This window comes from Corythoichthys intestinalis, chromosome 16 (assembly GCF_030265065.1).
Source record: "Corythoichthys intestinalis isolate RoL2023-P3 chromosome 16, ASM3026506v1, whole genome shotgun sequence".
NCBI lineage: Eukaryota > Metazoa > Chordata > Actinopteri > Syngnathiformes > Syngnathidae > Corythoichthys > Corythoichthys intestinalis.
The window spans coordinates 11,459,490-11,483,483 of record NC_080410.1 but is presented as its reverse complement, the minus strand read 5'-3'; the positions used below and the strand labels follow the sequence as shown (position 1 = coordinate 11,483,483).

Sequence of the window (23,994 nt, the reverse complement as noted above, 5' to 3'; positions counted from 1 at the left end):
TCTTCGACACGAGGCTCCCATTGGAGGAATCCAAACATGTCATTTGTTCCAATTGGTTGAGGCAGATGTCAATCAATATTAGCTGGTCACGAGTGTACTGTGACCTTAGGAATTGATAAAGCACGCAAACTACGTTTGAAAAGAAAACACACCTGGTTTAAGGTTTAATGTCATAGAGACGTATCATCTGTTAGAATGGGTTTGGTGTGCATGACCCCAGGCTGCCGTTTGCTTTAATAATCATGAGAGAAGAATGTGTCCAATCCAGCAAAACTACACTACCCATAATACACCCAGTGCCTCCATTTCTCTTAAAGCAGAAATGTGAAGTAATTTTATAACATGCCAAATAGGGTCACAATTAAAGTAATTAAACATTGTCCAACAAATAAAGCATGAAAAAATAATTTATATGTTGTATATTTGACAAAATAATCGCGTTTCCGAAGCTCGAGCCTGAAAGGGGACGAACCCGGAAGTGATACGTCACACCGGGAACAGCGATGGCAGCTACATACATACGGCCGCCATACAAAGCCCTTCAAACAATGATTCAAACAGCGATATAAGCGATACATCGAGCGCAAGGGAGGAGATTCAAGTTTTTGAAGAGTTGGAGGAAGAAGAGGAGCTTGGAATTTTATGTTGGACCTAACATGTATTAGCCAGACGCTAATCAGGATGCAAACAATGTGCCTAGACTACCTGACATGGAATGGATACAAGACCCATCGAGATTACAAGATTGGTAAGATATAGGCTGTTATTATTTTCATGATTTGAAGATGCTGGCATTTGCACATAATTTTATGTTTTTGTCTATCTGATGACATTGTTAAAAAAAATAATAATCAGACTTCATGTTCATTTTGGCAGATCCGGCAGCTCTCGTGCATATAAAATAATAATATAAAAACGTTGGGGGGAAAGAAGGAGATGAGTCGTTGATGGCTTTCTCCACTTTATTGTGGCAACAATAAGAAAACAAAATAATAGCGGACTGCCACTCGATAATGGCGTGAACTTCATTCGCTTCGTGCGAACGAAAGCTGTCCATTTACGTGCCCTGCTATCCTTTGACCACTATCAAACTTGTCGTTTGAGTGAGAACAAAACATGGCCTCACACCGCCGTGGCATCTTACCGAGAAGCAATGCAACAAACAATACTGTTCTATGGTGGACTTCCCTCGCACTTGCCGGTGTGACGTAATTTCCGAAGATTGCCGAAGAAAAGCATTTCGTTGTCAAGGGCATTGCTATGGGTTAAACAAAGAATTTGGAAGGGTTGCGTAAAAAAAAAAAAATAATGAAAATATGCTTATAATTGTTTAGGCATTGATATTATTCAAAAACATGATTGGCCAACCTTAGTTCACAGTTCCGCTTTAAAGCAGTGGTTCTCAACTTGGGTTCGATCGAACGTCAGGGGTTCGGAAAGTAAGTCTCAGGGGTTCGGCGAATGTAAAGAAACGCAGAGACCTATTTTCAATTGTTGATTAAATCTAGGCAAAGTGGCTTTTTCAGATCAGGGTTTGGACTAGTTTACTCCCAATTTACAGGCTTAATCAATTTCTTTTACCTACTAGTCCTTGATCTGATGGGAGGAGGAACTGGTTTGCTCAGTGGAAGGTTGACTCGCACTTAATATGAGGGAATACAACCGACCAATGGCCAATGTGGTCTCAAATTTTGAACTTTTTATAAAACGTGCTGTCCAAATGAGAAGACTTTTAAACGGGAATTTACTAAATTATTAGCTTGCTAGCTTAGATATATCGGTTTTGAATTTGGAAAAAAAAAAAAGATTTATTATGTAATTCCGAAGGGTTCGGTGAATCAACATATCAAACTTGTGGGGTTCGGTACCTTTAGCAAGGTTAAGAACCACAGCTTTAAAGGTTTATAGGTCAAGCAAGCTGATTTTCCTCTATATTTTCACCATTTTTAACTATTGCCCATTGTTCAATTTAACAAAAAAAGGATACAACTTGTATTTTTAGTGTATTTTTTGTTGACTCCCCAGTCGGTCCCCAAGGGCAGGGGTGTAGAAATGAAAAATAGTGTATGAAATATTTATCTACACTTGTCTAAAAATGGAACTTTGTGTGTGTTCGTTCCTTATAGACTCCAAAATGGCTGGGCCGACTATGAAGAAATTGGTTGATGGTTTGCTCTCAGTAGGCCTCCATTTAGTGCGGAAAATTCATTCGAAAATCCAAAAATTAGCATAGATAATCCCTGATAGTGGAGGTGACAGCGCTGTCTTTTGGGCAAAACATTTGAGATTGCGACTCTTGCGATTGCAATGACGCAGTTGGTTTCCAAATTTGACGGTTTCATGAACAAATATAAATGTTCTGTGATGATACGTTGTGGCTTTGCGTACTCCACAACAAGATGCTAGAGTCACTTTTTTTTTTTTTTTTTTTTACAGTCAGTTTTCCAGAATATTACTAAGGGATTAATTTCTGCTGCATAGTCATATTGTATTGACTGTTATTCATTATTTGTTACACCTGCAATGGTTCATGGGTAGTTTTGGAAGTCATGACTGAGAGTGGTGGTTGCCGTTGTTATGTTGCAGCGCTTTCTGTTCAATAAAGGCGCTGACTCTTGTGGTCGTGCGGTGTATAGGGCACAAGAGCAAAAAGTGTGGAAAATAAAGACTCTCTCATTCTTCTCCACATTGCTTGCCACTATATTGTGGCACAGTGATGGAAAAGCGATTGCACATTAACCCCTTTATGGTGTCCTTTTACTTTCACTACATTCCAGCTGCATCTCTATGCATGTCTTACAGTATCTGTGATTCTGTTGTATACTGCTAGTAAAATAATCATTGTCCAATAACTATTCACATGACACAGTATTTCAAATTTCTGCATACCATTTCACAATTGGAACTCCTACATACTATATCAATCATTTGGCTTTGTTTCCCAATGAAAATATCATTAAACACAATATTAGAATAGGGCTCTTTGGTTATTTAAGTTGACTTGAGCTGAATTAAATCAATGCTGCTCTGACCTTTTGTCTTCTTTGTCTACAGAGCTGCTTTGAACAGTCTTGTTTTCTGTCTTGCCTTCTTATATAGTGCATCCCCCTGGGTTTAGACATACAGTGGAGCAAATAAGTATTTAGTCAACTACCAATTGTGCAAGTTCTCCTACTTGAAAAGATTAGAGAGGCCTGTAATAGTCAACATGGGTAAACCTCAACTATGAGAGACAAAATGTGGAAAAAAACAGAAAATCACATTGTTTGATTTTTAAATATTTTTTCCAAGTTAGAGTGGAAAATAAGGATTTGGTCACCTACAAACAAGCAAGATTTCTGCCTGTCAAAGAGGTCTAACTTCTACTAACGAGGTCAAACGAGGTCTAATGAGGTCTAACGAGGCTCCATTCATTACCTGTATTAATGGCACCTGTTTAACTCATTATTGGTTTAAAAGACACCTGTCAGTCACACTCCAAACTCCACTATGGCCAAGACCATAGAGCTGTCGAAGGACACCAGAGACAAAATTGTAGACCTGCACCAGGCTGGGAAGACTGAATCTGCAATAGGTAAAACACTTGGTGTAAAGAAATCAACTGTGGGAGCAATTATTAGAAAATGGAAGACATACAAGACCACTGATAATCTCCCTCGATCTGGGGGTCCATGCAAGATCTCACCCCGTGGCGTCAAAATGATAACAAGAACAGTGAGCAAAAATCCCAGAACCACACGGGGGGACCTAGTGAATGACCTACAGAGACCTGGGACCACAGTAACAAAGGTTACTATCAGTAACACAATGCGCCGCCAGGGACTCAAATCCTGCACTGCAGACGTGTCCCCCTGCTGAAGCCAGTGCACGTCCAGGCCCGCCTGCGGTTCGCTAGAGAGCATTTGGATGATCCAGAAGAGGACTGGGAGAATGTGTTATGGTCAGATGAAACCAAAATAGAACTTTTTGGTAGTAACACAGGTTCTCGTGTTTGGGGGAGAAAAAATACAGAATTGCATCCGAAGAACACCATACCCACTGTGAAGCATGGGGGTGGAAACATCATGCTTTGGGGCTGTTTTTCTACAAAGGGACCAGGAAGACTGATCTGTGTAAAGAAAGAATGAATGGGGCCATGTATCGAGAGATTTTGAGTGAAAATCTCCTTCCATCAGCAAGGGCATTGAAGATGAGACGTGGCTGGGTCTTTCAGCATGACAATGATCCCAAACACACAGCCAGGGCAACAAAGGAGTGGCTTCGTAAGAAGCATTTCAAGGTCCTGGAGTGGCCTAGCCAGTCTCCAGATCTCAACCCCATAGAAAATCTGTGGAGGGAGTTGAAAGTCCGTGTTGCCCAACGACAGCCCCAAAACATCACTGCTCTAGAGGTGATCTGCATGGAGGAATGGGCCAAAATACTAGCAACAGTGTGTGAAAAGCTTGTGAAGAGTTACAGAAAACGTTTGGCCTCCGTTATTGACAACAAAGGGTACATAACAAAGTATTGAGATGAACTTTTGGTATTGACCAAATACTTATTTTCCACCATGATTTGCAAATAAATTCTTTAAAAATCAAACAATGTGATTTTCTTTTTTTTTTTTTTCCACATTCTGTCTCTCATGGTTGAGGTTTACCCATGTTGACAATTACAGGCGTCTCTAATATTTTCAAGTGGGAGAACTTGCACAATTAGTGGTTGACTAAATTCTTATTTGCCCCACTGAAGATCACATAAGCCAAAACTGGTCAACACATAGTAACACAATGGATAGTTATGGTCACACCCACTGTGTTGGCCGAAGATGGGCTATATAGTTAGGTAGCCATTTTGAAAAATCACACTTCCTCATGACCAATCTGTCTGGTATGAAATCTGTTAACGCAGAATTACTGTTTGCTATTTTGATACTTGGCAGCATAACAAGCATTCAAGATGAGAAAAAATGGGGCACGGTTCAGGTGGAACCTAACAACAACATGAGTGAATTGCTATAATTCCAATTCTTTCTATCGTTAAAGTAGCAATTAAAATTTACACGATAAATAATGAGGTGGGGCACAAGCAACCATGTAATTAATGCTGAATGCAAATAACATGGTCCCCGCCCTGTCTGTTCCACTTTTAGATCCGTCAGTGCCATTGACAATTATATATCAGTCGTAGAAATGTCATAATAGTGATTTGAAGGCGAGCTATAAAAAAGTACAGTGAGTTTGTATGTCAAATGCAGTTATGTCCAGTTACTGTAGGTCAGTCCATATTTTCCATCAGCTGTAGAACATGCAAAGGTTCTGACAGACGATCTGAAAGAAAATAATAATATTGTGCAAAGAATTATATGAATTTATTTGGTGCTGGAATGTTGAAATTCAAGTCGTGCTGCAGATAAAGGAAACACATATTGTAATTAATCCAAATTCAAGTGTGTGTGTGTTGTCTGTAACGGACATTTTTTGCATGTAAGAGATCCACCCACCTGTGACGTGTCAGGCAAAAAGCATTTAAGTTGAGATGTGGGGAGTGAAATTCGACGGCACTGAGTACCAGCGTGGATTGAAAGGTAAGTATAAGTTCAATTTTATTGCATAGCAATGTCAATATTTTAGAAACATAGATAAAATTCCATCTATTTAAAACATATGCACACGTCTGTATTTCCTTTGAATGAAAGTCTGACTATAGGATTGCATTAAAAGAAAAACTACAGAAATTGCAAAATGGTGCCAGACTAATTTCCTTAGTAGAGCACCATTTTCAATACTAAAAATGCATGCAAGATCTCAGATGTAAACCTTATTGTTAATGTACTGTACATAGTGTATTTTGCATTAATCTCCAACCGATTATAGAAGCCCTTGAGTTTTAAAAAAGAATAATTAATAGTGTACTTTATTCATGAATTACCATAATCCTACTTCGTTTCAATCAATTGCATGAAAATGTGTAAATACTGTACAGAGTAGGAGTTTAACGGTACACATATAATCTCGGTTCGGTACGTACCTCGGTTTTGAGGTCACGGTTCGGTTAATTTTCGGTACAGTAAAAAAACAAAATGCAAAATATAAATGTGCTACTTGTTTATTACACACTTTTGTGCTTTCAATTATAGGAACATTAGCCTATACAAAGCTAGAATTCTGCTCAAAAAGTAGTGGATATTTAAAGATAATCCAACAGCACTTTGCCTTTCAGACCCCGCGTATTGGTGAGCTTTCTTTCCGAAAGAAAGAAGAAAAAAGAAGTCCTGTGCTAAAGAGAAAAGCAATCCCAATGACAAAGATTTTAACGTGTATTTTACAAATGAAATGCCTCAATGAAACTTTTTTTTTCTTATGAACGGTTTTCAAAAGCTTTATCGGTGGATTTTCTCAAGTTAAAGCGCCACACAGAAATTAATACATTTAATTGTGTAAGCAGGATGTGTGTTTTATTCTTATTATTTAATTACAGGTGTTTTAGCTCATTTCAATGTATTTTCTTTAAATGGGCTATTATTTATTTTATTATGTGTTTATATTTTACAAATGTGATGTAGTATTCATTATTATTGTATATTTTATGTTGTATAACTTTAGTTCCTATGTGAATATCAGTTCCTACTTGTTTTGTTGTGGTAGGAGTGTTTTGTATTGAACACGGGGCCGTGTTGGTTATTATTATAGCAGAGAAGACAGCAGTAAATCAACAAAGACAAGTCAACTGTGCCCCGATTTACCACTCAAGAGAGCTGATTGACTCAAAAAGTAGGTTACGATTGCATATTAGTTTGAAAATCGACCGGATCCACCGTATATTTACACGAGTGACTTCCGGCCCAATCCTATCTAGTAGTATTGACGGAGAAGGGCCGCGTCTCGCGTCAAATAATAAACTCTGCTGTTCTTTTCGCGTGTGTCGCATTGAGCCGCTTCTGGGACGCGTCTAACACGCAGCTGCACTGCGACTGGTTTGCATTGGCTGATTGACTCCAACGCCCGCGTTTCACTGCGTTCTCGTGGCTGCCACGTTGTCGCGCCGTTGACGTTTCTGGACTGTCCTACCGTGTTGGTACTCATTATAGTAGAGAAGACGGAGTAAATATAATCTACACAAAGAAACTGTAACCTGATCGACTCACAGCCTGGAAAAGTAAGGGTTATATTACATCAGAAACTCCTTCGGTACGCATCTGTTCCGAACCGACTACCACGTACTGAAACGGTTCAATACTATTACATGTAACGTTACACCCTTAGTACAGAGTGATAGAAGTATGACTGTACTACTTCTGGTTTTGCAACAGTATCAAAATGAAGGAAACGACAATGTTTCATATGGAGGACCAGGAGTGCAAAAATTCAATAAATGAATACACAAATAAGTTATTAAATGTTTCATTAAAATGCTTCTATTTCTATATTTATTTATTTATTTCAATTTTTATTTGCCTTTTTTTTTTCAATTGAAACTATAGTCATTCATTTCAATATTTAAATTTGTGTTGAATTATTTCAATGTTTATTTCCATTTTTATTTATTTATTTCAAATGTATATATTTCAATTTTTATTTAATTAATTAATTATTTATTTAGTTATTTCAACATTTGTTTATTTCACTTTTTATTTATTTAATTCTTGCACTCTTGTTCCCATGTCCCTTATGTAATAATTTTATCTGTCATTGTCTCATCAAACTCGGTGGGCGGGCGTGTACTAGGCTGGGTTTGAGTTGAGCGTGTCAAGCTATATGGCTCTGGAGTCAACTTCCTTCCCAACATGACAGCATGACAGGGATTGATGACAAAAAGGGGAATACCCGCATGGGTGTACAATTGTTACAAAATATTTCCGTCATGTGACAGTCGTTGACAAAAAGTTTTAAAGATGACAGAAGTTGAAAAATGATTTTGCATACTAGAGCTGCAATTTATAAGGAACAATTTATTAGAAGTCAAATGATTCATTATAATGCAAATAATGACACATGTAAATGAATTGCACAGATACAGTGGGGAGAACAAGTATTTGATACACTGCCAATGGGTTTTCCCATTGACTGTATATCAAATACTTGTTCTCCCCACTGTATGTAACAATGTTTTATTTTAATATGTCATGCTTTATCAGTTGCAAGGGATGATGGTCAGTATCCCTGACTTTGACAGGCAAAGCTAAAGTCATCGAGCCTTCAATCCCGCTCATCCTCTACTGGGTCAAGGGGTGCTGGAGCCTATCCCAGTTGACCTCGGGTGAAAACAAAAATGGTACTATACAAGGCATTTTAGTCTACTTTTGTCACAGTATGTACATTGGTACAAAAGCTTTTAAATTTTTTCCAGCCGCCGGTTGAAAACCAACCTCCGCCGCTGCCCCCGCCTCGAATCCATGGAGCTACAGGAGCAACTTTGGATGAGCGGAAAGGAGAGGTGTGGCCCAAACTACATTTTAATTGTACTATAAATACATGTATGTAATGTACTACATATGTTATACTCAGGGGTGAAAGTGGTTAGAATGTCTTGCCGGAACTCCCTGTCAAGAAGGTCGCCACGGAACCAGAATTTTTTTTTTTTTTTTTTTTCCTCAAATCACTGAAATGCGGATAAAACTGCTTTTGGCACAGTTATTCCTATACCATATACAAACAAAAAATCATTTTCATTTAAAATATCGTAGTATTTTTTCAATGATTTGCAAAATAAGTCAACAAAAACAGAAGTAACCACAACCTCTGTCTAATCTTCCCCCCACATTTCCGAATGCAAATCCTCAATTTCATTGAATGTACATTAAAATTGAAGCTAATGTAAATGTTTACTTTTTTTTTTATTTTATTTATTTTTTTAATAAGGATATAACTGACATGCAGTACAGGCCAAAAGACACACCTCATTCAATGCATCACAAATGAAGGTCCCGACCCCACTGATAAAGCAATAAATTCCACTAACCAACCCTGAAAAGGCATACCTGTGAAGTCAAACACCATTCTAGGTGACTCCCTCTTGAAGCTCATCAAGAGAATAGCAAGAGTGTACAAAATGTAATCGGAGTAAAAGGAAGCTACTTTGAAGATACAAGAATATTATTATACATGTTTTTAGTTATTTCACCTGTTTTTACTAAATACATAGTTCCACACATGTTCTTTCATACTTCTTTTACGTTCAGTGAGAATTTACAATGAAACTTGATGAGTCTAAATAAATGATAGCCAGTAGATCAAATAAACAAGCCTCTTCAACTCTTTCCTTTCTCGTAAAGAGCTGATCAATTTTCTGTTGCATTGCTCTTTTTTATTGCATCAATTCACCAAGTGTTTTTTATTTTATTTATTTATTTATTTATTTTTTTTCACATAGTGTTCTGTCCTCACTAAACGTGGATTTGTTTAAGTTGACGGACAGCAAAACGAGGCAATAGTGGATTTTTTAATTTGAAGCTTTTACTTCTTCACTTTTGACGAATCATAAAGCTGCAACACATATATGCACTCATGTTCAAAATGACACACATATTAACAATAAACATTTTACACAAAACAATTGGTGATCATACGTTCCTCCTGTACGATCAATATGTTAAATTTAGTAAATCAATTCAGCCCAGTCTGCATAATAAAGTCCGCTAGCTTAGATGCTACGAATGCTAACGTATTCACACTTCTCTCATAGCAAATCGCTAAACATAACCAAGCAAACAGTATCTTCAAACTTAACTACAAATGCTAACACCAACATACATCAACTGAAACAACTTACAGCTTCAAGTGGGCCGAACCAGAGTAAGTAGCTGTCCCTTAGCCATCTCAGAAACATCTGCTTCTCAGTCATAAAAGCCATCAGTTCAGACACACCCAACTCCGCCACCAGAGGGCATCATTTGACAAAATACAATACTTTAAACAAACCATCACACATAGGATTTTGACAGTTGCCGTCATATTTTCGGGATCAAAGTACCGTCGGAACGGCGTTCCAGGTCGAAAACTCATGCCGGTACGGAGATCCGGCTCGTTCCGGTCCACTTTCACCCCTGGTTATACTACAAAGGGGAGTACGACGAGGGGTAGTGGGATGTGTGGCTGGGAAGAATTTCCACGCGGAGGTCCCACTGCCCTCTTAGCCGGGCTCTCCTGTTTTAATACATACACTGCACTACCCTCTCCACACAATGCCATCACAGTGCTGGGTAGTGGCTGCCAGTCAGTGACAGTGGCAGCCACAGTAATAGGGCAGTCGGTGGGTCCCACACTTTCCTATACTAAGGGACTCCCGGGGTTGGGCCTCCTCTTCGTCTGGGCTGTTGGTTGCGGGGATGGGGGGTGGTGTTATGTTTCTGGTCCCGTGCCGCCCCATCGCAGCCTCTCAGCAATCTCTTGCCTTCGCCTTCCTCTCTTTTTTATCCATTGCCATCCTCCTTGGGCCCTGGTGCCGGCGGGGTTTCGCCCCTTCCGTGTGAGGATCGTGTCCGGTCCCGGGCCATGGGGATCCGGCACTGTGCCACGTCAGTTGGGGGGTTGTGGCGGTGGCTGGAGGTCCGGGTTGGTGGGCGTTTGTAGGGGGCGGACGTGAGGGGCTGTGGCGAGTCCCCTCAATCCTTCCCTGAGGGCAGGTTAATGGGGGTGCGGATGGCCCAGGCCCTGGGTCCTGGGGGGATGGCGGTGGCCCCTTTGCCGGAGCTGCGGGTGGAGAGGTGGGCCGCACTCATCCCCCCGATTGGCTGGGGTGGTGCCGGGGCCTTGGGGTGGTCCCAACGTTGCATTTCCACTTTTCTGCAGGATTGTCACATGTCTGAGTGGGTTCACGCATGACAGGGTGCAATTAGACACACTCAGGTAGAGTGATTATCGGTGCCAGGGTTAGCGATCAAGAGCATAGAAATGGATGTCAACATATCCACACTTAGATGTCATTCATATGATGCAGGGTTCCACACCTCACATTGCTGATTTGTGTATGCTCCACCCCGCCAAATCACGTCTCCTTTTGACTTACCTCCCTTCCTCCTTCTCCTCGGTTATCAGCCCCCCCCCTCACATTGTGTCCATAGGTAAATATAAGTAGCTAAAAATAGCACCACTATGTTCTTAGGTAGCATAGGCGTGTAACAATGTACTTGTAGTTGTTGTTTGTTCTCCTCTTCTGTCTGCTTCCTTCCTTTCTGTTCCCTCCATAACCTCTTCCTGCTCACTGCTTTCTCCTAATTAAAAAAAAAGAATAAAAGGGGAAAATGGTATATAAGGCATTTTTGTCTATTCATTCATTCATTCATTTTCCATGCCGCTTTTTCCTCACGAGGGTCGCGGAGGTGCTGGAGCCTATCCCAGCTAACTCGGGGCAGTAGGCAGGGTACACCCTGAACTGGTTGCCAGCCAATTGCAGGGCACAAGGAGACATACAACCATTCACACGCACACTCATACCTACGGAAAATTTAGAGTGTTCAATCAGCCTACCATGCATGTTTTTTTTTGGGATGTGGGAGGAAACCGGAGTTCCCGGAGGAAACCCACGCAGGCACGGGGAGAACATGCAAACTCCACACAGGAAGGCCGAAGCCCGGGATTGAACCCTTGATCTTAGAACTGTGAGGCAGACGTGCTAACCACTCAGCCACCGTGCCGCCTGCATTTTTGTCTATTATGTCATAAATATGTACAGTGGTCTAAAAGCTTTTCTATTTATTCCAGCATGCCCTTATTAGCGACAAACAAACCCCTCCTATTCCCCGTCCAAGAAATCGTCAAGCCAGCAGATCAACGTTGGATCAGCGGAACTCAGAGGTGTGGCCCAGACTGTATTTTAATTGTAATGTACATACTACATGTCCAGTATTGTCTGGATTATTAATCCTTTCATGCACAAGTTATGACATTTTTTACCCACTCAGAACTATCATTTAACTCATTGGCTGCAATTGATGGTGCTAGACGTCCAAACCATTTTGACTGGTAGGGGCAAATTAACGGACCCTCATGCTGTAAATACTCATCTTTAAGTGCCATGACAATGTCCAACGTCAATGGCACTAAAAGATAAGAATTCATGGCCTGTCCTGTAAATGAATTGGACATCTATTGCTATGAACGGCATGAAATGAGTTCAATACTATGAAAAACAAATCTATTTCACAGTATTACTTGGGGCTGTAACCAGAATGTAGTTACGTTTTTATTGATTTTGATCAAATTAAGTTACTTTCTATTAGCATTGTTTTAAAATATAAATGCATTTATTATTATAGAAAAAAATACAATAATGATTAATAACTACAAAAATAATAATAATTGTTATTAATATTTCACTTTTTAATAATAATTCACGAATTATCACTTGCTCTATAAAGGGTTCAACTTTTAAATAGTTGTCCACTGTATTGACCATAGTCCCTGAAAGGATTAAATAGATGAAAGGTTGTTTTCCCCATCCAGTAAACAACCTGTACAACTCTATCTGAATTTAAGGCTAAATACAATATACTGTACTGATGAACCTGAAAAGGTTAATCTGATGAACCCTTTGAGGTTAGATAATGTTAGGTACAACTTCTCCACATGTGTCAGTCACATCTTTTGTTTAGTTGACACATACAATAGCAGTCAAGTGACTAGTAAAATTCTGATAAAAGAACAGTCATGGAATAACTGATCTTCTGTCAGAATACTATATTGTTGAGTTTCAGTCAGCTGCAACGGTTCAACCTGAAGATCGGCGTTTTTTTTTTTTTTTGTCGACGGATTTGACGTCAACAGCCTTGTTTCTATGTTATATAATGGAATGTTGCTTGTTGTTATGAAGTACAGGTCTAATGCAGTCCTCTCACTCCCTTCTAAGAAGACCAGACTGACTTAAAGTGAAATACTAGTATCGATTAACAAAAACAAACAAAAAAAACCTAATTGCTATAATGGCTTAGTCCAGGGGTGGGCAAACCGTACCTCAAGGGCCGCAGTGGGTCCTGGTCTTTTTTACAACTGATCAAGCACAGGCAGTTTAACCAATAATTGGTCCGGGGAAACAAGATGCACCTGATTGCAATCAACTGATTGCACTTGTATGACACCAGATTGGTGAAAAGGTTTCCTCTTGATAGGTTATAACGAAAACCCGCACCCACTGCGGCCCTTTGTGGAATAGTTTGCCCACTCCTGGCTTAGTCAGACACTGCTTTACTCGTTGGCTGCCATTGACAGTGCTAGACGTCCAATCCATTTGAAGTGCAAGGGCTCGCAGCGAAAGAAAATTATTCCACTGCCATTTTCCCACGGATGGATTGGATATATGATGGATGATTGGATGGACAAATGATAAACTAATTAGTGGGACGGTGCATCTTGGCCAGAGGAAGAACAGTTTTTCTATTTTTTTTTTTTTTTTTACATCATTGACTTTCATTGATCATCCAATCCATTTGAAGTGGGAGGGTTCGCAGCGAATGAACGGACTTAATTCCAATCTAATAGTCATTCAAATTCAAAACAGAAGAATGATTGGACGCCACACCATTTGACTTTTTCTTACAGTGGCATGCATAGCTAGCGGTTATCGGGGGTAGAGTGACCGGTGTTTGGAAACTACGACTTGTAGTAGAACACATTGCGCAGCATTGGCACATTATTTCTTCGTAATCCCTGATATCAATCTCATTTTAATGCCATATTAGTACCAATACTAGTATCGGTATCAGTGCGACACCAGTAATTACAAAACTAATAATACCATACCTTAAATTAGATTAACTGCATGTTTGTGAATTAGGCACAGATAATTTTCTCTTTGCTTCCACAGATCCCAGCTATGACTGGCTATACATCACCTGTACTGAATGAGCCCCAGTACATTGACATAGATGAAATGCAGACGTACTTGGAAATCCTCCCTGCATTAATAAATGAGAGGGTGAGAAACTCATGCACACATAAACACACGTGCACTTCACACACATGCACCAATAATAATATTGTCGATTGAACACTGGTTGACTCAGGAGACTTCAAGACCTCAGACAGGAATGGGCAACCGTGAGTCGTGGGAAACCTTCAAAAACGATGAGGTACACTTACCGCAAAGATCTCAGAATAAGTGTTTGAGCCTGTGGTGATGAAACAGTTTTTTACACAGGATTTTAAATTCAGCTCCAAAATCCATCTGTATACATGAAAGCAGCAAATGTCAAACATCTATTCTATTCAAAAATCTATTCAAATTCCTGTTGCAGTCAATAAAGAAATTCTATATGTTGTCACTTTTAACTCACTCAATGCCATTGACAGTGATAGACGTTGAATCCAGTTGAATAAGGATAGCTGGAATTGAATAATCGTGTTTCAGGGCCAATGACGGCGCCAGACCTCCAATCCATTTAGATTGAACATTTGTTCACAAGTTAATGGAATGTCTATCACCGACAATGACAAGCAATGAGCTAAATACTATTCAAAAAATCAACTTTAGAGTGTTTTTAGAGACCATAACCATAGTGTATTATCAATATTATTTACAGTACGGTATTTTTTTTAATGAATAAATAAAATTTTTAAGGTTGGGCAAGTCAACTAAACTTGTTGTCAACTGATGAATTAATTAACGCAAATAATTGTTTTATTTTATTACTGCGCATTAACATCTGTACCACCAAAATAAGAAGTTAAGCCTTTTTAGGCTCACTTAACTTGTTTGTAACACTACTGCATACAGTAGCTATATTGTATGACAATGGGATTAATCACAGTTAATCGCAAATAGCTTAATGTTACTAATTGTGATTAAACAATTTTTGACCAAAAGCATTAAAAATGGTAAATTAATAAAATGTTTAAAAAAAAATGAATAAAAACAGTATTACACTCTGCTTATGGTAAAAATTAGGGGTGTGACAAAATATCGAAATGGTGATATATCGTGATACTTTGTTGATATAACCCAAAGGTTATCGATTTGCTCCTGCCAAGAATCGAGATATCGTTTTGAAATGGTGTCAATTAAAAAAAACAAACAGAACTGAAAAGTTGATACCAAATTCTTCCAGCATAATAGTGTTTCATTTAACTCTAAGGCTGCCATTGACGGTGCTCGACGCCCAATCTATTTAGACTATGAACGTTCGTCCATTCAAAACCAGAGCATTCGCAGTCATCTGTCTGATTTTCGGGGCCTTTACAGGTCACTTGTTGTTCATTTACAGGTCATTTCCTATAGAGTTTCAGTCACTGCCTATTCATTTGGGTGATTCCCAGGTCACTTCCTGTTCTGGATCTCAAAATAAACAGGAAGTGACCCATAAAATACCCCCAAATCAACAGGAAGTAACTGATATATCAACAGGTAAATGACCTTAAATGGCCCAAAATTACCTCATTGACTGCCACTGACAGCCATAGACGTTCAATCCATTTGAAGTGGGAGGGATGGCAGCGAATGAACGAATGTTCATTCGCTGCCACCCTCCCAGTTCAAATGGATTGGACGTCTACTAGTGATAAACTCATTCCAATTCAGAGCAGAGGCTTGGTTTTCTGTTTTTTAGTGTTTTGTAGAATATCCTAGAAATAATTCCTGACCAATGTATCGATAATCATTGTATCTCCATATCGTCAGATCGTTATCGTGAGCTTTGTATCGCAAATTGTATCGTATCGTGAGGTACCAAGAGGTTCCCACTCCTAGTAAAAATAAAACACTAAATTTTATTTTTTCTTTTAAGTTTTTATACAGTATTTAAGTCATTAATGTTGCTGTCAATGGCAGCCAATGTTAATTCATGAAATAACATTAAAGCTCATCTGGCAGTGACAATCTTTTTCATCTGTTGCCATTGTTTCAGTGTTATAAGTGGCATTTGAAAAAATTATAGTGTAGACAATGTAAAAACAAAAACAAAAACAAAAAGCAAATCTGATTCAGCTATCGCCATCATTGGCAGCTAATGAGTTATTAATGCAGTACATAATAGAGTGAATTATTTGTTGTCTTGGTGGATATTGGTGTGCCGAATTCATTTTAAAATGTAGAACTGCTACCTCATCTTATCCTTAACTTTTCTACACTTAATAAGAAAAAAAGTGTATTTTATTCATTTTGTTTCCCTCCACAGGATATCACGCAGATGATAAAGTGGATGCGGCATGTTTCAGGTACAGTACGGTATTTATACGGTGAAATTCATATGGGCACATAAATTCAAAACTTCTGTGCCATTTTCAGTGATACTTATTGAAAGATTTGGGGATTATCTTTCTTTATCTATTATTAAAAAAAGGAGGAGGGTGATCATTTAAAACATACTATATATACAGTGGGGCAAATAAGTATTCAGTCAACCACTAATTGTGCAAGTTCTCCCACTTGAAAATATTAGAGAGGCCTGTAATTGTCAACATGGGTAAACCTCAACCATGACAGACAGAATGTGCAGAAAAAAAACAGAAAATAACATTGTTTGATTTTTAAAGACTTTATTTGCAAATCATGGTGGAAAATAAGTATTTGGTCAATACCAAAAGTTCATCTCAATACTTTGTTATGTACCCTTTGTTGGCAATAACGGAGGCCAAACGTTTTCTGTAACTCTTCACAAGCTTTTCACACACTGTTGCTGGTATTTTGGCCCATTCCTCCAGGCAGATCTCCTCTAGAGCAGTGATTTTTTAGGGCTGTCGTTGGGCAACACGGACTTTCAACTCCCTCCACAGATTTTCTATCGGGTTGAGATCTGGAGACTGGCTAGGCCACTCCAGGACCTTGAAATGCTTCTTATGATGCCACTCCTTTGTTGCCCTGGCTGTGTGTTTCGGATCATTGTCATGCTGAAAGACCCAGCCACGTCTCATCTTCAATGCCCTTGCTGATGGAAGGAGGTTTTTACTCAAAATCTCTTGAAACATGGCCCCATTCATTCTTTCCTTTACACAGATCAGTCATTCTGGTCCCTTTGCAGAAGGGCAAGGTGGCTTAGGGAAACAGCCCCAAAGCATGATGTTTTCACCCCCATGCTTCAGAGTAGGTATGGTGTTCTTCGGATGCAAATCAGTATTCTTTCTCCTTCAAACAAGAGAACCTGTGTTTCAACCAAAAAGTTCTATTTTGGTTTCATCTGACCATAACACATTCTCCCAGTCCTCTTCTGGATTATCCAAATGCTCTCTAGTGAACTGCAGACGGGCTTGGACGTGTACTTTCTTCAGCAGGGGGACACGTCTGGCAGTGCAGGATTTGAGTCCCTGGCGGCGCATTGTGTTACTGATAGTAGCCTTTGTTACTGTGGTCCCAGCTCTCTGTAGGTCATTCACAAGTTCCCCCCATGTGGTTCTGGGATTTTTGCTCACCATTCTTGTTAACATTTTGATGCCACGGGGTGAGATCTTGCGTGGAGCCCTAGATCGAGGGAGATTATCAATGGTCTTGTATGTCTTCCATTTTCTAATGATTGCTCCCACAGTTGATTTCTTTACACACAGATTCAGTCTTCCCAGCCTGGTGCAGGTCTACAATTTTGTCTCTGGTGCATATATACAGTGGGAAGAACAAGTATTTGATACACTGCCAATGGGTTTTCCCATTGGCAGTGTATCAAATACTTGTTCTCCCCACTGTGTATATATATATATATATATTTTTTTTTTCTTTTGAATGTGCCACAATACAAATAGTCAAAATATATGAAGGATATAAACATTCAATGTGCTCATTTTTTGACAGAGACAGCCCACTTGACAGAATCCGTGTATGGAGTCAGCCTTGGGGAAGAATTACGGTAATCACAGGACTTCATCTCATCAACTCAGGAAGCAATAATAAAGAACAAGGGTGGGCACTTTGTGCCCGAAAGCCACTATTGGTTTTTTAAACAGAATATCAGCCTGGTTAAAATCCAGTTAATAGTAAAAAAAAAACAACACTTTATAACGATCTCACTATTTTACTATAATAAATGTACAGGAATGCATCATACGGTAAATGAACTTAACATATTTAAGATAATTTAGAGACTTAATAGTTTCATTTTGTCATCATCCAAAAAAGGATAGAAAATGAACAATCATACTATGACCCGAAAAAGCCATGTCTGGAAAAATTGCGTGGGGGTGCTTTGTTCTTCTTTAGATTACTTTGTGTAGATTTTTGGTCACGTCCAATTAATAGAACTTATTCACATGACGTCATACCCTCTTTCGGGTTTGCCGATAAGAGTGCATCCCTCTGTGAAACTCCATTGAGTTAATATTGACATCCAGGGTCTACATGTAAAAAACATTCAATTTCAAAATGTATAATGTAGATTAATATTATTTATGACAAGGCAATATGTTATCTTGCTGAATGTATTGTGGCGAGCAGCATGGAAAATAATGAGGGAGACAGTTTTTATGTTTCACAGTTGCTGCTCTTGTGCCCGATACACTGCACGACACCAAGAGATGGTGCACTTTCTTACACAGAACACACAGCACATAACAATGGCAACCACCAATGCCAGTAATGGTTGCCACAACTGTCCATCAACCATTGTGAGTGGAACAGAGAATAACAGTCATTACAGAATACATATTTTGAACTTAACTATAATGAACATTTCTAGTTTAGGTGGGAATGCTAAGCTAAGTAACGCTAATAATACTAACAACCTACCTGTGCGAAAAGCCTCACTTCTTTTGTATTTCCTTTTAATATAAAAAAAAAAAAACCTGATCAAATGGTAGTCTATGACTCAAATGTCAAATAAGTTATAGGTCTTTTATGAAAAATGTTCAAAACCACCGATAGAAATGTATATACAGCATGACGTGCAGTCGCACATTTAAGCTAAAATGATAACATAAGAAATTATTTGTTATAGTTACTTTGGATTATTATATCCCTATTCTATAATGTGATGCACACAGGAAGAGAACAACATCACTAGCATTGGTTCATAGCATAAATTCCCAGGCGAATTTAAGATAATTTCCAGATGGTAAAGAAAAAAAGACAGATGACATTATCAAGACAACCGGGAAAATGTGTTCGTGTTGACTTGTACATTTCCAATTTAAATAACTTTTGTTGGATTAGGGAGCAGTGCACACAATCACCTTTGAAGAAATATTGAAGGTACACTCCTATTGCTAACCCGGAAGTTGAGTGACATCAATTTGAACTGATACTACTGGCAGAGGTAGGTAGAGTAGCCAAAACTTTCACTCGAATAAGAGTAGCGTTACGTCAAAATATTATTACTCAAGTAAAAGTAGTCGTCCAAAAATGTACTCAAGTACAAGTAAAAAAGTATTTGGTCAAAAGAATACTCAAGTAATGAGTAACATTCTGAGTAAGTGCTTCCATTTTTGTTTGATTTTTGTTTTTTTTTTAAACAATGGTATTTTTTCTGAGTATAAAGTTATCTATATTAATTGTTGTTATAATGATGCTGTACAATAACCATTACATAACCACATTAAGTCAAAGGGAAAAAAAATTGAGTTCCGACGACAGAAAAAAATTGCATAAATGAAACATTATTTTGCCAAAGAGCATGAGTGCCCTCTGGTGGAAAAAAATAGTTCCTAGTTTGAATAGTTCCGTCATAATTACTATTTTGAAATTAAAAGGAACATATGTCCGGTTTTCCGTGGTCAGTCGGTGCCAAATAAAAACTGGAAGAGAATTTAAAATCCGCGCTTTCGATTCATTTTGAGGGCAGCGCTCTATGTCAAATACTTCATTTTTTGCGGTGCTTTAAGAACACCACATGATTAAACAGGCTGGAGGGAACATAGAACGGCAAGCTTGTGTCTGATTGGTATAATGCAGTCATGTGATTATTGTTGCGACGTCTCATTGGTGAAATTGGTAGCGCTACTCTTGGCATCAAGAGCAAAATAATTTATAAATCAATGTAATATGTAGAATAAAGTGGAAAAATGTAACGACTCTTGTGTAGCCCAAAGTAGCGGGGCAAGAGTATCGTTTTTTTCTTCACAAATCTACTCAAGCAATAGTAAAAAGTATGGGTTAGTAAAACTACTCTTACAAGTAGATTTTTCTCTAAAAGTTACTCAAGTAAATGTAACGGAGTACATGTAACGCGTTCCAACCCACCTCTGACTACTAGTGATAAATTCATTAGTTTTAATTCAATTTTTTAAGGGACACATGATTGGACATCTAGTGCCATCCCTGGCTGATGAGCATTCACAGCCAGCTCTCCCAGTTTAAATGGATTAGTTGTCATTTGATGTCTATAGCAGGCAATGGGTTACTTTTGGGTCACTATTAATTTAAGGAGGTATTTACAGGTCACTTCCTGTTAATTTTGGGTTACTTCCTATATATTTTGGATTATTTCCTGTTGATTTAAGGGCATTACAGGGTCACTTCCTGTAGATTTTGCTGCTTTTTTAAGGTCACGTCCTGTTTATATTGGATAACTGCAACCGTATGTTTTTGGTTAAAACTACAACGTTCATTCCCTGAAATTATTTTAAATATGTAAATTATAACAAATATAAACAGAAATACATTTTGAAATTTAAAATTTGAAATGTTTTTGCCTTTAGAAATGAATGGGGCATTATTTTTGACGCCACAATTAAAAGTCATCAATGCAAAATAAATCTGTATCGACTTATTCTAACTTTCAGGTGTATTGGTTCAGGTGATACACCGTTCAATTCAAACCTTTGTTTTCAAAAACTACAAAAGAAACATTTGAAAAACTTCCAGAATAAATGTCTGTTTTTTATTAGCAAATTTAAATTGCAATATTTGAGCATAACTTAAATTATACAAATACACACAATAAATACAAACATGTTTATAATCTCATAACTATCCAAGAATGCAAAAAAATAAACATTTATCTCAAGACCACTCTACATTTGTCTAAATAAATTAATTAATTAAACATAACCTGGAAAACTTAGTCAGGGTATAACAAAAATAAATAAAAATAGAGTCTTCCTACGACCTACACGACTGCTTTGTCCAAAAGCACAGCCAAGCTGAACAAAAAAAAAAAACTTTTTACCTCGATTATGATTAATATACAAAACAAGTCTGTATACGCTGCAAATAAAAATATCTTTTAAAGATAAATAAATAAATAAATTTTAAATAAATGCAAGTTATCAGCCAAACACACGTGCGTTTGAGATGAAAAAATGGACCGGCGCATTCAGCAAGTGAAAAGGGGTAAAGTCTAAACGTCATGGAAATAATTCACTTAATAACGGTAGAGTCTATTCTATCCTTAAAACATATGGGAAGACAATCTAAATGACCTATGTAACTGAACTGATTTTATAATGTAAATAAGGTTGCTTAAAAGTTAGTGGGGACAATTTGAAAATCATGAAAAGTTGGTCTTGTTATGTCCCTACTGTCCCTATGCAAACCTACACCCTTGCTGAAACTATTCTGTCTCTTGCCCCTTTCAGCACATTCAGCCAACGAACTCAAAACACTGAAAGGTGCCGTCGACTTTTCAACTTGCTAATGATGAAGCGGAGTCAACGTTTGCAAGACTATTTAACTAAATTCCGTTCTTTTGCTGAAATTTTGGAGAAAGAAAAAAAGAAGGTGAAAACCATCGGTGTTGCTGGAGGCACCACAGGTGCAGTAGGAGGGGCCGCTGCACTGGTGGGGGTAGCCTTGGCTCCTGTGACAATGGGCTGCTCGCTACTTATCACAGCGGTTGGCGTTGGAATGGGTGTGGCCGCAGGGGGAATGGGTGCCCATGCTTCTAAAAAAAACAAGAAGCTTGGGGATAGGCAAATAATTGAGACGCTGGTCTGTGATTATGTATATGATGTCAGCGATATAGAGCGCTGTCTGGAAGTGATCCTTTCTGAGGCAGAGAAGTTGCAAAGGCATGACTTTAGGAGGTTACAGCAGGCTGGAGCTCTTCCTGAAGCATTGGCAGTGGCACAGAAGCTGCGGTTGATAACGAATAATATCAACAATGGTAGAAATGCTGTGCAAACAGGCGGAATGTCTTCTGAGAGGCTGCTCAATGCCTTTGCTAAAGAAAGTGATGAGTATTTTAAGGAAAAGGGTAGTAAGAAAAAGTTACGGAAGTCCACTATGGGTAGGTTCTCAGGCAGAATTCAACTTCTGGCTAAGCGTCTTCAGGAAGAGCTTGACTATTTGCATTTTGTATGGAAATGCTTTGCATAGAGAAGTCAAATTAGGTATTGCTTTAAAACAAAAAACCCTTAATTAAAAAAGGGCGATTCATCCCTGTCTGATTTATTTTTAAATCATGGAAGCTGTTGTCTTGACTCGAAATGTAAAATAGAATGAAATTAAATGTGAAAATTTGATGTTCATATGAAAAAAAGGAATAATAAAAATAATATATAAAAAAATGATTAAATGTTTTTAATTGTGTACAACAAATATTAAATTATGTATTTGTGTGTTTAATTGTGTAACAAAATTTATATTCTAGTATACTAGCAGCATGCCAATGAAAATGAATTACTACTAGGCTACTAAAAAGACAGTGTTCTATTTCACCTACAGTGTGTGTTGGAGTTTTTGTATTGGAAATGAATCCCCATAATGCAAATTCCCACAGCTAGACGGCGCAATAACACACAAACACATTTGAAAATTAAAAGGTCCAATAAACCTCGGTTTAACACCCATTTTTCACAACACTCAAAATAAATTGGACACAAATATCCAACAGTGCTCGGCACGGCAGCAGCTCAAAAGCAACAACAAACAATAATATGGCTACAATGCAAACTATTTAATGCTCTCCAAAGTTTATTTACTGTAAATCTACAGCTAACCTTCCTTAGCTGGGCACTAATGTAAACTATACTTGTCATCTTCTTTTTCAACGTCGAATTGAAGTTTAGAAATTTTCGCTGTTTTTGCAAAGAAAAAAATCTCTAATTTGTTTCTGGGCCATGTAAACGCCTCCTCTGTCAACAGTCAACTTTTCCGTTCCAATAGCGCATTATTCAATGTGACCCGGTAGCATACAAGGCAGGGGTGAAAGTGGGCGGGAATGGTCAGGTACACAGTTCCAGTATAAGATTCAGGGCCGGAACGCAGTTCCGGTATAAGATTCAGGGCCGGAACGCTGTTCCGGTATACGGTGCTTTGATTCCGACAAAAATATGATGGCAACCGTCAAAATGCTATGTAAAAAAAACGAAAAATACAAAGCTGCCATACATGCATTTCATCTCCAAGAAGAAAACAATCTACCAAATCAGATTTACATACACAAATGTGAACAACAAGCATAATAAAGTGCTCATGTACCAATATTTATTATTTATTTTGTTCCATGGACGGCATGCAGGTTTCCCCAGCTGCTGCAGTTATCAGAGTCCATCAATGTGCGAATGCATGCAGCAAAGCAAAACACCTGGACTCATTTATCCGTTCAGTTGGCTGAAATACTGACATGTAATCTACTAATCACCAGAGATAGTTAGCTCAGATTGGTTCAAATGTGCATGTTTTCTGAGAGCGAAAAAACAAGGGCAATGTAACAGAAAATGGATCAAATCTTCAAGAGCAAGGAAGGAGTTAAGGAGGCTTATTTATCATACTTAGTTTTATTTGTTCTGATGGGGAGGTTCATCTTAGCTGTCAATGTGCACTTTGGACTTATATTTGTTCATTTATGTCAGGTTACTTATTCATTTCCTTATGATTGAATAAAGTCAATGTTTGTGCGATCTTCAAAATTTATTCCATCTCACTCTGCTTAATATGTCTTTTGTACTTATTTTTCTGAATGTATGTTATTTATATCTTTATTATCAAAAAAGTAGTTAAAATTGAGATTTGGCATTTAGTATGTGAGGAAATGAGGGAAAATAAAAATTAGGAGATGGATAGCTGTTTTTGTTAACTTTTATTTTGAAAATCATTGAAAAAATACAATTTTGAATGAAAATCAGTTTTTGTATGTGTTATAGAAATAACTGACCAAAAACAGTTTTCTTTGCATTTCAGTAGTTTTGACAACCCCCCCCCCCCCCCCCCCCCCCAATAAATAAA

General features: G+C 38.2%; 1 protein-coding gene across 6 annotated transcripts; it reads left to right on the top strand.

The window, feature by feature from the left end:
* Nucleotides 1-474: 474 nt before the first annotated feature.
* On the top strand, nucleotides 475-23,774 carry LOC130904730 (uncharacterized). Of its 6 annotated transcripts, none has more exons than XM_057817685.1 (10): nucleotides 475-748; nucleotides 5,471-5,566; nucleotides 8,155-8,253; nucleotides 8,329-8,415; nucleotides 11,682-11,774; nucleotides 13,780-13,890; nucleotides 13,979-14,044; nucleotides 16,085-16,124; nucleotides 17,689-17,743; nucleotides 21,405-23,774. In XM_057817685.1, exons 3-10 carry the CDS (start codon nucleotides 8,251-8,253, stop codon nucleotides 22,141-22,143), a joined length of 1,194 nt encoding a protein of 397 aa, XP_057673668.1. In that variant the 5' UTR covers nucleotides 475-748; nucleotides 5,471-5,566; nucleotides 8,155-8,250; the 3' UTR covers nucleotides 22,144-23,774. The 6 variants fall into 6 exon arrangements, with proteins under 6 accessions (XP_057673668.1, XP_057673664.1, XP_057673665.1 ...); XM_057817681.1 differs by having other exon boundaries at nucleotides 8,117-8,253; XM_057817682.1 differs by having other exon boundaries at nucleotides 5,471-6,752; nucleotides 8,117-8,253.
* The last annotated feature ends 220 nt before the right edge of the window (nucleotides 23,775-23,994 follow it).